General features: G+C 44.2%; 1 protein-coding gene across 2 annotated transcripts in view; it reads left to right on the top strand.

Annotated features, from left to right (window-relative positions):
* Mccc2 (methylcrotonyl-CoA carboxylase subunit 2) overlaps nucleotides 1–15,666 on the top strand; it is a 70,910-nt gene that overhangs the window by 39,337 nt on the left and 15,907 nt on the right. For both annotated transcript variants that reach the window (XM_087625867.1, NM_001012177.1), the window contains 5 exon segments: nucleotides 1,076–1,189; nucleotides 6,717–6,781; nucleotides 11,594–11,693; nucleotides 11,794–11,889; nucleotides 15,249–15,321. In XM_087625867.1, the coding sequence (XP_087481993.1) occupies nucleotides 1,076–1,189; nucleotides 6,717–6,781; nucleotides 11,594–11,693; nucleotides 11,794–11,889; nucleotides 15,249–15,321 (448 nt within the window).

Raw genomic sequence — 15,666 nt, 5'->3', positions numbered from 1 at the left:
TTCTGGGAACTTAGAGAGATAGCTCAGTAGTTAATGGTACTTGATGCTCTTCCAGAGGACTGGAGTTCAGTTCCTAGCACCTACTCCGTAGGATCAGATGCCCTCTTCTGGTCTCTTCAGATACCTGCTCACATACTTTGGATACACAGACAGACAGACAGACAGATACATACACACATACACACACATACACATGCACACACACACACACACACATATATATATATACATAAATTAAAACAACAACAAAAAATATATTATCCTATGTTGCTGTAAAATTATAAAACATGAAATGCTGTCTTTTATCCCACACTAGATCTGGAACAAGGTATCTGGTAGATCTCTTCATCTCAGTCAGCAAAGCGGCTCACCCGCTCTGCTCCATCCCCTATCACACTGCTGATGGCTTCTCTCTGAGCCTGGCAGCCATCTCTCTACCCATCCAGTTCCTAAGGCAGGCTGCCACCATGCCAGACACACACATCCCAATTCCATGGTGGCCTAGTGTCTGCAGCCACCACCCACTCTCTTAAACTTAAGTTGCCACATGAAAGAACACGCAACACAATAACCTCTAATCTAATTGATAAGATATAATTGCCCACCTAGACACACAAAGTCCTGTACATATCCATCCCTCAAGAACATTCATAACAACCTGTAAAGGTGCAGAGAGGAATCTTAACATCCACCTCCATGTTCTCCTGGCAGCTTCCTCTGCTTCGTTCCAGTCTCCTCCTCCCTCTAAAACTTTTCTCCCATCCATCCTTCCTTCTCATCCAATGACAGACCTCATTCTATCCTGTACCTGTATGACATCCTACAATCCTAGCTCGGGGTTGGTGGTGAGTGATGTGTTCCTGGAGTCTCAGTGTTCAGAAGATGAGAGGATTGTGAGTTCTAGGCTAGCTAGACTATAATAAGAACCATCGTAGGACTCCATCTCTAAAATGGAGTGCAGGGGTCAGCTATTAGCAGCACCCAGGCACTGCAGTGTTTGTAGGGATGTTGTCCTGATGCCATGCTATACACTGTTAGAGTCTCATCTCATGGCTTGTCTGTGTCTCCCTTGCAGATAGCTGTGGTCATGGGCTCCTGTACGGCAGGAGGTGCATATGTGCCGGCCATGGCTGATGAAAACATCATTGTACAAAGACAGGGTACTATCTTCTTGGCTGGACCACCCTTGGTAAGAATATAAGAATCTTGGTTGATTGATTATTGGTTTACTGAAGTTAAATATGTAACACATAAATATACAACACAAAACTATTCTATGCTTTAGAAATATACTAAGTGTAATAATGCACCACATACATTTACTGTGTCGTAATTCTTAATTGTTTGCTTCTGGCGCATTAAGCGTATTTGCATTGTGGTGCAGCTGTTGCCATATCTAGCTCTAGAGGGTTTTTTCCTGCTATGTAAACCCATTAAGTGCTCCTAATGCTCTCCCCTAACCCTGCCCCTTTCTCTTTGAGATAAGGACCAATATGTAACCCTGGCTAGCCTAGAACTCACTCTGTAGCCCTGGCAGGCCTTGACACTCATCTGTTTCTTCTTGGATTACTGTGTGCCGTATCTAGCTTCACCATTCTCTTTTTTGACTCAAGAATTTGACCACCCTGGGTTATATATATGGTATATCACTTTTGGGTAAAATGTGCAGAAATATACATTTGTGTTCTCCACGAGCATAATGAAATTCTGGAAAAGGTAATAAATGTAAAGTGGGAGAAACATGGTGTGAGAGACGGTTTTATTTGTTTGAGATGACTATATGCCTGGCTCATTCTAGAAGGTTGTTTCGAGCTGGATGTCATGACACACAACTGTGCTCCTAGTATTTAGAAAGTAGAGGTAGGAGGGTCAGAAGGTTAGGGTCATTCTTAGCTACAGAGCAAGGCCAGCCTAGGCTACATGAGATCTTGTTTCAAATCTCTTCCTTAAAAAGTTTTTTGTTTTTCATAAAACAAAACAAAACCAAAAACAATCCAGATGCAATGGCCCCATAGAAAACATAGAATTCCTACAAGTACATGTCTTCTATGCCAGGGTAAGCTTGGCACCCAGGTCTGGAAGGAACAGAAGGCCAGTTTCCAGCTCCTGCATCGTCCCCTGGAGCCCATGCCTCACAGCGCCACCCCGACACAAGGCCAGCTCCACCCTGACTTGAAACCTTCCCTGTGCTGGTGCTGTTCCCACTGGGGGCATGTGTAATAACAGTTGCTAGGTAGGGCTGGGTAGGAGGTGCTAGGCAAAGGCCTGGGCCATACACACGTCAGTGGAAGACTGGGAGGTTGTAGAAGACAGACCAGGAAATGGCTGAGGTGCCAAAGTCCTAAGGATGTATTCCATGGTTCCCTTAGAAATCATTCTAAAAGCTCATATTCAAAGACAGAGCATCGGGTTGGGGATTTAGCTCAGTGGTAGAGCGCTTGCCTAGGAAGCGCAAGGCCCTGGGTTCGGTCCCCAGCTCCGGAAAACAAAAAAACAAAAAAACAAAAAAAAAAAAAAAAAACAAAAAGACAGAGCATCTCGGTGGGGTCTGGTGAAAATGCTGTAGCAGTTCTAGCACTTGGGAGGCAGAAGCAGGAGGGCGTTGAGTTTGAGGCCTGTGTGGGCTATGTAGACACTGACTCAGAATCATCCAGCTGTACAGCTGTTAAGGATGTAGTTAAAGGAATCCGAGTAAGCAAGCTACAGGATTCCTACTGAGACACCATGTTTACCACAGCAGTATTCACAAGAGCTGAGCTATGGAATCAGCCTAGATGTCCATCTGCGGAAATATGGGTAAAGAAAACATGGTGTGTGTATGTATGTGCGTGCACACACACAGGTAGTAATAGTAGAGTTTTATTCAGCAGGGTCGGGGAGATGGCTCCGTGGATACGGAGCTTGCTATGCAAGCGTGGGAGCCTGAATTCAGTTCCCTAGCATCCGCATCAAATTGAAATATATATGACATGAAAGCTAGAAGGTGGAGAATAGGATATTTGAGAAGAGGAAGAGAATTAGGAAGAAGGGAGGGTCAGGAGAGGGTAGCAAACAGTAAATAGGATCAAAATACACGATACACTTGGATGAAAATAGCTGTCGCTGGGCGATGAATATGTGCCGAAATACTGACAAAAACAGCTAGCAATTCAGATTAAGCTGGGATGTAGCTTGGTGGTGGAACATGTGCTTAACACATATCAATATTCATCATATACACACACAGACACACACACACACACAAACACACATATCACACATATACACACACATACACACAAACACATATCACACATACACCACACAAACACACATATCACACATATACACACACAGACACACACACACATACACCACATACACCACACAAACACACATATCACACATATACACACACACAGACACACACACACATACACCACACACACACACAAACACACATATCACACATATACACACACACAGACACACACACACATACACCACACACACACACAAACACACATATCACACATATACACACACACAGACACACACACACACACACACATACACACCACATACACATACACACCACACACCACACACGCACATACACACACACACAAAGAAGGGTGGGGAGGAGAGGATGGATAGAGGGAGAATATGAATGAATATGAATTCAAAGTAGTTTGAAGTCCTATTAGACTAGTCTCTAATTATGTATTTCAAGTGGTCCTTCTGCCTCCAGCTTTCAAGCACTTGGATTACAGACATGTGCCACCAGTCCTGGTTCAAAGATTAAGAATTTCATGGGGTTGGGAGATATTATTGCATTAGTAAGGTTTCTCGCTACACAAACAAGTTTCATCCCTAACAGCACATAGAAAGCGTGGGGTGGTATCATGTGTGGCACGTGCTTGTAATCCCAGTGCTGGACAGGAAGAGAGCCAAGGATTCCAGGGTGCTTGCCAACCAGACTAGCCTGATTGGTGAACTCTAGGCCCTGCTTGAGAGACCCTGTCTCCAAACCCAAAGTGGATGTCTCCTAAGGAATGATACTTGAGTTTGAACTCTGACCTCATATACATGTGCACACACATACATGCACACCTGCATACTCATTGCACACACGCACACACAGACATAGAGTTAAACTCTAGGCCTGGAGTCCTGAGAACAAGGCTGTATGTAGCTCACCGGTCTTCCCTTTGTCTGACTCCACGGTAGAGGTTCTCAGCAATACATTTGTTGTGTTAACATACTAATCTCATACCATGCACCCAAATCTCAAGGCAGGAAATCATGTGCCTTACTACAGAACATGTCATGTACAGAAAAACCCAAGAATATCTAATAGTAGAAAGTCCAAGGAATTGTACAACCATAACCTACATAAATATCATAATAATTCATAAATAATAAAATATCAAGACATAGAAAGGTCTCCATGACATGGATGGGAAATATGTGAGACACACACAGAACTGTGGTGCCACGTTGGAAATATTTAAGGGTGCCAAATTCATGGAATAGAATGTAGAATAGTGGCTGTCAGGGTCTAGGGGGAGGGAGGAAAGGGGAATGGCCACTGTTGAGTGGAGTTTCTTCTGAGAGTGGTGGAATGTTCTGGAATTAGGTAGTGGTGATGGCTGTATGATCTCATGATTATAAAACAAAAACAAAAACAAAAACAAAGCCTTTGAAATGTATGCTTTACAATTGTGGGCCCCAAGGCAGGTCAGTTACTATGAAGAACTCATTTTCATGCAAAACTGTTTTCCTAGTGATTTCTTTTTTTTTTTTTCCTATTCTTTTTTTCGGAGCTGGGAACCGAACCCAGGGCCTTGCGCTTGCTAGGCAAGCGCTCTACCACTGAGCCAAATCCCCAACCCCTCTCCTAGTGATTTCTAATAACAGTTATGGAAGATAAGGTAGACCAGAAGGAGCTGGTACTTGAACTATGGAATACTCCAGTGTTATTTGGAATGTTAGTTTTCTTATCTGTTAATCATTCCCCTATGCTGTTTGTGATAGCTCTCCTTGGCTCACGAGAGGAAAGCGTACTCGGCATTTACCTTTGCATTGTGAGGGGTACAAAGCTTTACCAGGAAAAGTGTGAGTGACCTTTGAAAACTTCTGTTGGGAGGATTCATGGCCTGTAGTGCTGGTGTAACAGTGTTTTAGAGGGGTTCATCAGGGTCTACCCATGGATTCAGATTTAAGTTGACTCAGTGACCATGGAAGCCTGGAGTTCTCCAGAGCTGAACCTCTGTCAGGGGTCCATGAGAGACTAATGATCAGGGGAGAAGACTCTGAAATCCCATGCAGTGAGAATTCCATATCCTGATGCTTGTTTGTAGGCAGCTAGGGAGAGACTCTGAAAGGTGGGGTTCAGACACTGTTAGTTGAAGTAGCTTAGTGTGGTTGAAGCCAATGACTAAGAAGAAGAGGATTTGGGGGAGCTTTCTGTTCTCATGGCTCCTTTACCTCCCCAACTTACTGTTTACTAGAATGAACCCCTTTTATTGTTTCTGACTTGTGTCCCTGAAGCCATCACAGCATCAAGCATGTTGTGGGCGTTCAATAAATATTAACTGTTGACAACCCTATTTTTTCCCCACTGGAAATTAGTCAGATTCCCCAGAATAAATATAGCATGTCTGTTGTTTACTTCTTTTTATGACTTTAAATATTCAGACACCTCTTATAATTAGTTATTGTCTGGACTAAAAACCATTTAGCACTGATTTTTTTTTTTTTAAAAGAGAGCCAACTTCTGAGGGTGGGATAATTGGAGGTGAAATTTTTAATCGCCTCTCTCTGTGGCCAGATATTTTATTTAAGACAGAGCTTTTGATACAATGAAGAATAACCTTCCCTGGGTTGTATCTTAAGTTAATTCTCATTATTTTAATAAAATCTCTTTACTCTTAAGAAACAGATTAGTCAGCCCAATAAGTAGGAATCAACAGTTTTGACCAGACGAGGTTGGCGTTTAGTTCTAAATGATTTTTCTTTCCTTTTCTTGTTGTAGTTTCTTGGGCTGTAGTTAAATCATTCTTGATTTATTGCTTCCTTTTCTTCCTTTTCTTGGCTCCATTCTGTCAGATCATAGATTTGGGTAACTTATGCAGATGAATATTTTTTACTTTAAAGATAAAGCAACTGGATTTTATAGCTCTGGTTATTGATTATTGGAAGATGAGTGAATCTCCCGAGGAACCCACAGTATAGAGCTGATAACAGAAATATATCAAGAGTGCTGAAATGCAGACCAGAACGTAGCATGCAGATGTGTGTGTGTGTGAGATTCTCTCCTTGGGCCCTTAGCTAGGTCAGCATTACATGGTTAATACCATGGGGTGTCATCACCATGAGGACTCGGGCAGGCCAAGAGGGAGCTCACCATGTAGGTGAAAGAAAAAGGGATCTCACACAGTAGGAGATGACTGAACACAACAGGTTTAAGGTGTGCTGGGCAGCATCATGAGAGGAGGGTGACTGCCCAGACTCCATCATTTGTACAAGAGCTATGGGCAGCTCTCAGTGAGTCCCCGTTTAGGTTTCCCTTCTGTAGACTGGGGATAATAATCTCTTGCCTTGCCTGGAGGTGGGGTGGGAAAGCACAGTGGACTTCAGCTCTGTGGAAGGAAGAATGTGGATGTGTCAGCTTAAGCAATGTGCTTGTTAGTGTTATCCGTGGACTAGTCTGACCGTGGCTTTTATCCTTGTAGGTGAAGGCAGCTACCGGCGAAGAGGTGTCCGCTGAGGATCTCGGAGGTGCTGACTTGCACTGCAGGTGAAGCAAGAGTGGTTGTTTCCTCTTAGGGTCAATGGCCATTGTGTTTGTTTAAAGGAAGTTTTACATTTTTTCCCCCTCTGCTGGTCTTGCCAGATCAAACCACAGTTTGTTTCCAGCTGCCCTAGGTTCAGTTCTCTTGAACTGTAAAACTGTGTTCGGAGTGAGAGTGTTAACTGCTTAAAAACAAACAAACGAACAACCCTTATTGTGTGTTTGTGGACAGGCAAATGTGGAGGCGCTCATGTATGTGAGTGTGGGTATGCCATGATAATATGTGGAGGTCAGAGCATAGCTTGTGAGAGTCCAGTCCCCCTCCCCATCTTACCACGTGGGAATTGACTCAGGTTGTCAGGCTCAGAGAAAGCACCCTTATCCTCTGAGCTAGTGTCAGCACAGGGGCTGAGCTAATCTGCTCTGTATGCATGCCACCAGAGCAGGCACAGCCCCTCAGCCTTCCCTGAGGCCCGAGAGGCAGTTCCTCATTGATTTAACCAACCTCACTTAGACGCTTGTTGTGTATCAGTCACGATCTTATTGTCCAGGTAGAGTCGAGGGACTTGATTACCTACGGAGGATGCAGGGGGAGACGATAAAAATGACAGGAAATGGCTTCATCCCCTGTTGTTTGAGACAGTCGCATGGGGTAGGAAACAGATTGGAAGCTGGAGAGGGGGTCAGACATTTCTGTAGGCCTGAGATGTTAGGGGTGTTTGAGATTTGCTTAGCAGGCATTGGCTGTGAGGGCAGGATCTTGTTAGGAACATCTGCCTAGTCAAGAGATGGCCCTTAATTCAGACTCTATAGTTCACCTGACCCTGAAAGCACACAGGGACTCCCACAGTGTCCTAAAGGGCAGATAGACCTATGAGAAGTCCTCTGTTCTGTGTCATCCTAACCCCAAGGAGCCCAGTGACTATGGCAGAAAAAGGATCCTTCCTACAAAAGGCTATGCCTTTCATCTCAGCCTTTCCCTCATTCCTCCTATTCCCCCCTCCCACCCCACCAGACAAGGTTTCTCTGTGTAGCCCTGGCTGTTCTGGAACTCACTCTGTAGACCAGACTGGCCTTGGACTCAGAGATCCTCCTCCTTCTGCTTCCTGAGTGCTGGGATCAAAGGCACGTGCTACCACCACCCAGCTGGCTGATTGTATTGTTGTCAGTGATAGGGAAAAAATTCAGACCTAGCCCTTGCCCTCAAGAACTTATACATTAATTCAGCTGACAAGAGAAATGAACGAATTAAGCTACTACAAAGTAAGAATGCAGGCGTTCTTCCAACCTTCCTAAGGCCTGACAGAAAACGGTTCACAACATCCTAGCATGAAAATGGTGTCGTCAGCAGTGTTTTAAGACCTGCTCTGCCTGAATTGGGGGAGACACTTGAGTGTTTCAGGGAGCGCAGCTTTGGGAGGTCCAGGCAGTGCTGCTGTGGCTGTTACATGAGACTGGCAGGGGATCTGCTTGGCTATGGTGATGCTTCTATCTGGAGACCTGGCTGAAGGAAAAAAAGCTGAGGTCAGGCCATAGGACAAACTGGATTTGTGTTTATTGTTCAGTCAGGAGAGAGGAAGGTAGTATTTGGGGAACATTATTTTTTATTTTAATTAATTAATCAATTAATTTTACATTTTAGCAGTTTTAAAAGGGTGAAGCTGTAGGTAGTCTGTCTTACTCAGTATATGGACTCTGGAATTTAGCTTCCGTTTGTCTCCCTGATTGCCTTTGTGACTTGGTGGAGGTGATTAGCTTCTTTGAAGCCCATCTTGCTGCTGTGTTAAGGCGAAGATTCGACTAGAACCCTCCTCGTTAGCGATCATCAAACACTCCGTTAGCATTGCTTCTTGTCCTTGATGAGTCATGGGGAAATGGTAAGGTGGTGACGGCTTTTTGAAAAAATAGGGTTGGGTCAGCAGCTGGTTGAAGGGCTTGCCTCAAAAGCTGGACAACAGAGTTCGAGACCTGGAGCCCTGGTAGAGAGAGAGCTGGCTCCTGAGAGTTCTTCTCTGACCTTGGCTTTTGGGCCTTGGCATGAGTATTGTGCACACACCACACCACACACACACACACACACACACACACACACACACACACACACACACAAACACACACACTAATGAGTAAGTAAAATCCACAAACTCAAACAGTGTTAAAGCTGGGCACATCCATAATCCCAACACTCAGGAGGCTAAGGAAGATTGCCTGTTTCAATTAAAAAAGAAAGACAAGACTAGTCACAAATTCTTTGGGTTCTCTGTCCTCTCCATATACGTTTGTACCTGTTTAGTCATCATTAAGAGTTAGTTTTAAACAAAGATTTTCATAGTGTCTCATCCAAGATTTCTCTTTCCTGTTATGGCGAATTTTAGGTGTCGTTTATAGGAAAGCATTGAATTTAACGTTGAGTTACAATCTTCTTTCTGCTTCCATTTCTACTGAATCCCAGTGCAGCCAGGAGTCAGGAGCTACAGCTGCCATTACGTGTGAAGCGTTTTGAGCTAATCTGGGCTGCAAAATCTATTTAGGAGCTGGAGGGGCTGCTGTGTGTGCTCTAGAGGGATAGATGTGGCCTCTGCTCTTGTTTAGGACGCCAGAACAACTTTCAAAAGTTAAACAGATTCCCTAGATAAGGTATCGAAACTATCAGTAGTGGTTTACCCATAGTGTCTTAGTTTGAGTGTTGTTGCTGTGAAGAGACATGACCACAGCGACTGTTCTAAAGGAAAACATTTAATTGGGGCCGACCTACAGTTTCAAAGGTTTTAATCCATTATTAATCCAGACATGGTTCTGGAGAATCAGCTGAGAGCTCTACAGCTTGATCTACAAGCTGCAGGAGACTGTGTACCATACTGGGTGTAGCCTGAGCATAGGTAACCTCAAAGCCCGCCCCCTCAGTGACGCACTTCCTCCAACAAGGCCACACCCACTAATAGTACCACTCTCACTCCCTGTGGACTAGCATTCAAACACGTGGGGGCTATTTCTGTTCAAACCACCACACATTCAATGAACCAAAATTCTGTGGTTTTTTTTTTTTTCCTGCTATATATTTTTGCCTAACTGTATTTTTGTTTGTTCCTTTGTTTGTTTGTTTGTTTTTGAGACAGAGTCTCTGTTATGTAGCCCTGGCTCTCCTAGAACTCACAATGTAGATCAGGCTTGCCTCAGTCTCACAGAGATTCCCCCTTCCTCTGCTTCTGGAGGGCTGTGATTAAAGGTGTGCACCACCACACCCAGCTTGGTGTTACACATTTTAAAATGCGCTTTATCGACAAATGCTTCTCTCCTTTGAATGTACATTTCCCCACATTTATGTGTGTGAGTGTGGTCATGTGTGCAGGATGCATAGAGGTGAGGTCAGCTCTGGGTGTCAGTTCTTCTTTTGCTTTTCAGTTCATCTGCCAAGCTGGCTGGTACAGGCTTCCAGGGACTTCCCAGTCTGCCTCCTGAGTCACTTAGTAGGAGCATTGGGAATATAGGTGCTTATATAGCACATCCTGTTTTTATGTGTGTTCTGGAGACTTATTTATGTGCATTCTGGGGGTTAGAACTCAGGTCCTCATCCTTGCACAAGTGTCTTTACACAGAGTCATCTCTTCAGCCTGCAACTGTCTTTTGGGAAGTTCATACCCACACTTGGGAATATACTATCCCTGAATGTCTATATTATAAATCTTAAGTTAAAACCTTTAATTTTAAAAATAATTACATATGAATGTTTTGCCTACATGTGTGTCTGTGTACTGTATGCATGCTCGCTGTTCATGGAGGCAAGATGGCGGCATCAGGTCCCCTGGAGGCAGTCTGTTGTGAACTGCAGTGTAGGTGCTGGGAACTAATCCTGGTCTTCTGGAAGGTCCTCATCCATTGCTCTTGACTTGCTGATCTATATCTCTAGTCCTTGGGAAAACCTTTTCTTAATAAACTCCAACTGTAAGAAAGAAAAAGAAGGAAGGAAGGAAGGAAGGAAGGAAGGAAGGAAGGAAGGACGGACGGAAGGAGAAGGAGGAGGAGGGGGGAGGAGGAGGAGGAGGAAGAGGAAGAGGAGGAGGAGGAAGAAGAAAAGAAGGGGGAGGAAGAGGAGGAGGAGGAGGAAGGGGAAGAGGAGGAGGAGGAGGAGGAGGAGGAGGCCCTAGTCAATTTGTATCTGAACTAGCAAGTCTCTGCTTGGGACAGAACTGATCCCTAGAGCCAAGCTTATGCCTCATGTACAACATTTGAATGACTGAGAACTCCCATGGCTTTCACCACAGCCATTGTATCTCATTTTTATCTGTTGTCTGAGGGTCAGTGTACTCAAGCCTTTTTGTTTACTACAAGTGATAGCTGAGCTGACCCACACTTAGGATTTGGAAAGAAGGCAGCTCAGCAGTCTGAGAGAGGAGAGAACACTGTGGCTCAGCTGGCTACTGCTGTGTCGTGTAACTACACCGTGAACGCACACTGGGCATCACACATGATTCTGCTTAAGGTACACAGGATGAGCCTTAATAGAAGTCCTATGAGCAAACCCTGTAGCCTTCAGGTCACCGTGAGAAATCCAAGATATGGGCTCCGATACAGCTGCTACTATTCCTAGCGCAGGACACTTAGTCTCTGTGCCTCTGGCTTTCCTCTCTTTATAAGATGATGGTTTGTAAGGATGATGGTTTGTAAGGATGATGGTTTGTAAGGATGATGGTTTGTAAGGATGGTGCTCTAAAAAGCAAAGGTGCCATCATCCTCAGGTCAGGGAAGGTATTTGGGACTTGATATTTAATTAATCTCCTTTTCTAGGTTCTGATTATTAGAGTGTGTTTTACTCTGCAGAAGGTCTGGGGTCACTGACCACTATGCTTTGGATGACCACCACGCCCTTCACTTGACAAGGAAGGTTGTGAGGAGTCTCAATTATCAGAAGAAACTGGATGTGAGTAGGAGTCTTCCTGTCTTTCCTTTTCCTGTGTAACACTTTGCTCTGTCTCAAACCCTGTCCCTAAACACAGCGAATTTGTCCTAACTCTCCATAGGTTACCGTTGAACCTTCTGAAGAGCCCTTGTTCCCCGCAGATGAATTGTATGGGATAGTCGGTGCGAACCTTAAGAGGAGCTTTGATGTCCGAGAGGTATGTGGAAGATGGGACCCAAGCTGTGAGTCAAGCTGCCACCCCTAAAGTTTCTGTTCCCGCAGAGGGACAACTGTGGGTCTTAATGAGGAGTGGTGACATCCAGGAACACTGTCCTGGCTGGTGCACCTAGTGTTGCTGATCTACAGTAAATAGCAAATGATTGGAAAGGCTCTCAGGATTGGGAAGTTTTCGCTGTACCACGAGGAAGCTTGCCTTGCTCATGGCTGGGACTCGATGCTATTGTGGGCAGCAAGAATGACTGAGGGCAGTCACACCATTTTCAACTATTTTCTCCCAGTGTTCTTATTTCGCCAAATAGACAAAATGTCAGTAAGTTGTTAGAAGAAAAAAAGCATACCTTTTTAGATCAGTATGACATTAGCAAAGAGTAGACAATTATAGTTGGAGGTGTTGCTATGGTTACAGATTGTGACATAGCCTTCTGGAACCTAGAGTGACAGTTTTCAGTGTTTGCTTAGACTGTGTAGGCTTTGCTTTTCTTCAGTTCTCTGTAGCTGGCGGAATACATTTTAAATTAGGAAATCGTTTTAATGAGATTCTTTGCTGGAGGCTTTAATATCTTAAGCTACTTTCTCTCTTGACTGTAAGACTATTTTGTATTGGCTCTGGGAGGGTGTGGTGGGTAGAAAACACAGAAAATAAACTAAAATTGCTTGGTCCCTTGTTCAGAAAGAACAGCTAATATTTTGATTTTTATTTTGGCTTAATCTGTATATACAGTTAGCTCTCCATATCTGGGGACTCTGTGTACATGGACTCAGAAACCCTTGAAAGGGGTATTTTTCTGTACTGACCATGTACAGGTATTTTTCTTGTCATTATTCCTTAGACAGTATAGCATAACAGCTGTTCATATGGAGCATTTATCTTCTGTTACTTATTATAAGAAATCTAGAGGTGATTCAACGTTTAAAGGAGCATACGTAAGTGATATGCAAGTAGTAAGGCGTTTTGTGCAAGAGACTTCAGCATCTATGGATTTGGCTGTGGACATAGAACAAGTCCTCATGGATGAGGGATAGCTGCACACACACACACAACACACACACACACACATACACACACATACATACACACACATTATAATGTATTTCTAATACATAATGATGTATTTTGGTATATGTATGTATATACATGTTCAATCCCCTTCCCCGTGTATATAAATTTTTAAAAATTCTACTTTTTCTGACATAAATTATCTATATATCCTTATCCTTAAAAACCTCTTCAGTGACCATTTCTCTACGGCTAGCTCTCAGTTCCCAAAGTGGTGTCTGGCAATGATAGGCAGACTTCTTTTAAAGTTTGTTTGATTTTGCATGGCTTGGTGAGGTAGTGTTACACTGGAGAGACATCCCCAGATATGTAGGATATGTAGATACTTTGTTACTACTCGTCAATCTTGGGTTTTCTTGAAGTCCCACTTTTGCAACGTGACCCAGCTACAAAGTTTAGAATTACTCTTTAGCCTGACTTTTATTTAAGTACAGACAGAAAACCCTGGTGCCCACAATCTGCTGAGATGGCTGAGAACCCCCTTCTAGAATAGCTTCACTTACCTGGCAGCATTTACCGAGTCAGGTTCTAAGCATCCGAGGTAGAGAACCAGCAGGCACCAAGCCCATCTTCACAGGCTACTTACTGTGCTTTGATGGAAACCTTCTAGCCTCTGCTACTTGCTGGTCGTGTGGTATGATGTCTCCATTTTCTCTGTAATAAAGAAGCCTCACGGAGAGGCCTCGACAGCACACACAGCTGTTGTGATACTGGAAAACCTGACCTCTGGGGCTTGTTTTTCTCAGGCAAGTGCAGTGGGGACCCAGCCCTTCCAAGAGAATATTATCCTATTACTTGTCTGTTCCTGAATGTAATTAATCCACTTCATGCATAAGAGTGGTACTAATTATAAAGCCAACTCGAGGTTGTTTTATGCGAAGCGACCCTGGATTTCTGGGGCCCCCGGGGAGCTTCACCTTCATGCAGAAGAATGACGCCATGATGTGTTGATGGTCAAAAGGTTCACTTTACAAGGTCTGCAGGACCAAAAAAATGGTTTTGTTCCCATATTTGGGGAAATAACTAAAAAGTAATTTAAGTCAGCTTTCACTTTCTGCAAAAGAGGGATGTTGGGATGAGCCTCTCATCTTTCAGCTAAGGGAGTGTGAGTGCCATGGAGTCACACACACCATCTCAAATGAGTTCAAGAGGAGCACGGAACAGGCTTCGTGTGTAGCAGGATTGGAGTCAGGTCCTCCAGCGTTCTGAGCATGTGCTCTACTGAGAGACTTATGTGATGGAAACTCAAGGATAAACTCCCTAGAAATCTCTTCTCCTTTTAGATTAACAATATATGTGGCCAGTCTTTCGACTGGCTCATACTGAGGCTTAATGAACATCTATAGAGGCTTAACAGTAGTAATAGCTGCTTTTTAGTCAGAGACCACGCGCCTTGATTAATACCTTTTAAATGCTATCCTCTACTGAGGGAGGGTTCACAGACAGGTTTAGAGAGCTTAGTGGACTGTTGGTGGGAGGGAGGCAGTGCTGGGGATAGAACCCAGGACTTCGTACGTGCTAACCATATACTCTTGACATTAAACTGCTTCCCCAGGGCTTGAAGGGTTTTTGGTGAGTTTCCCTGTGGCAAAGCTACAGTTGGAGCCACTGTTCGTCTCAGCACCACTTACAGGCTTCCTTCCTACCAGTCCATCCATTTCCCCAGCTGTCAGAACCCTTTCTTCACCTTTGCTATGTCACGGAGCAAATGACAGTGTTTTCTAAGAAGTGACTTACCCTGGCACATCGGGTCACAAGCGGAGCCATCCAGAGTTTCTCACTCCAAGTCCTCAGTTGGGCTTTGGATTTTCAACAGTTCTTCTAAGCACTGACGAGGCACTGAGCAGGCCCCTAGAGCCTGGGCTTAGCTACCGGCCCCAGATTCTCTGCTGCGTCTCCTGCATGCAGCTGTTTTCAAGTCTTCGGCCTTGTGTCCTTGCTTGGCTCCAGGTCATGCAGAGTTAAACAGAAGGCAATTGAATGAGTTCAGTCTTTCCACAGCCTCCCTGTAGACGATTTCTGTTTCCTCAGGCTTATTTATTGTTTATGTGTATGGGTGTTTGCCTACATTCATTTATGTATACCATAAACATCCCAGCTTTGGATGACTCTGGGCACTGACCATGCACACGTCAAGAAAAATTCTGAAGAGCTTTTCTATGTAGCATGAGATTGAATGTGGCATCACTATGAATTGCCTGGCTTTTAAATAACTTCAGTCACTGCGGACATGCTTTTGTGACGTAATTTCTCAGGCGCGTTGTTATTCCTCCTCCTAGGTCATTGCTAGAATCGTCGATGGAAGCAGATTCAATGAGTTCAAGGCCTTGTATGGAGACACGCTCGTCACAGGTACAGAACGCGGAGAGTTGAAACACAAACGTTTTCTGTTGCTTTGGAAATAAGTCGTCACTTGCCACAAAGCTTACACTGGGAGCTTTGCCATCTGGGGAGGCATAAGTGTGTGAGTCAGCTGTCGAGTGTCGTTGCTTTATGAAGATGGTTTGTACCCAAATGGTTTCCCGGATCCAAAGAGCTTAAAATGACAACGGCCCAATGCTATGGTGTAGACCTGTGACCTTGTGGCCCTGACGTGACAGGAGCAGAGAGTATTTGCAACGCTTTTTGTTCTCTGGGTAGCAGTTATTTTCAAGACTTCAGCCTTGTCTCCTTGTTAGGCTCTAGTTCATCCAGAGC

The sequence above is a fragment of the Rattus norvegicus genome, chromosome 2 (genome assembly GCF_021556685.1).
Source record: "Rattus norvegicus strain SHRSP/BbbUtx chromosome 2, alternate assembly SHRSP_T2T, whole genome shotgun sequence".
Classification (NCBI taxonomy): domain Eukaryota; kingdom Metazoa; phylum Chordata; class Mammalia; order Rodentia; family Muridae; genus Rattus; species Rattus norvegicus.
The sequence above is the reverse complement of the archived record's forward strand: the minus strand, read 5'-3'. Positions and strand labels throughout refer to the sequence as shown.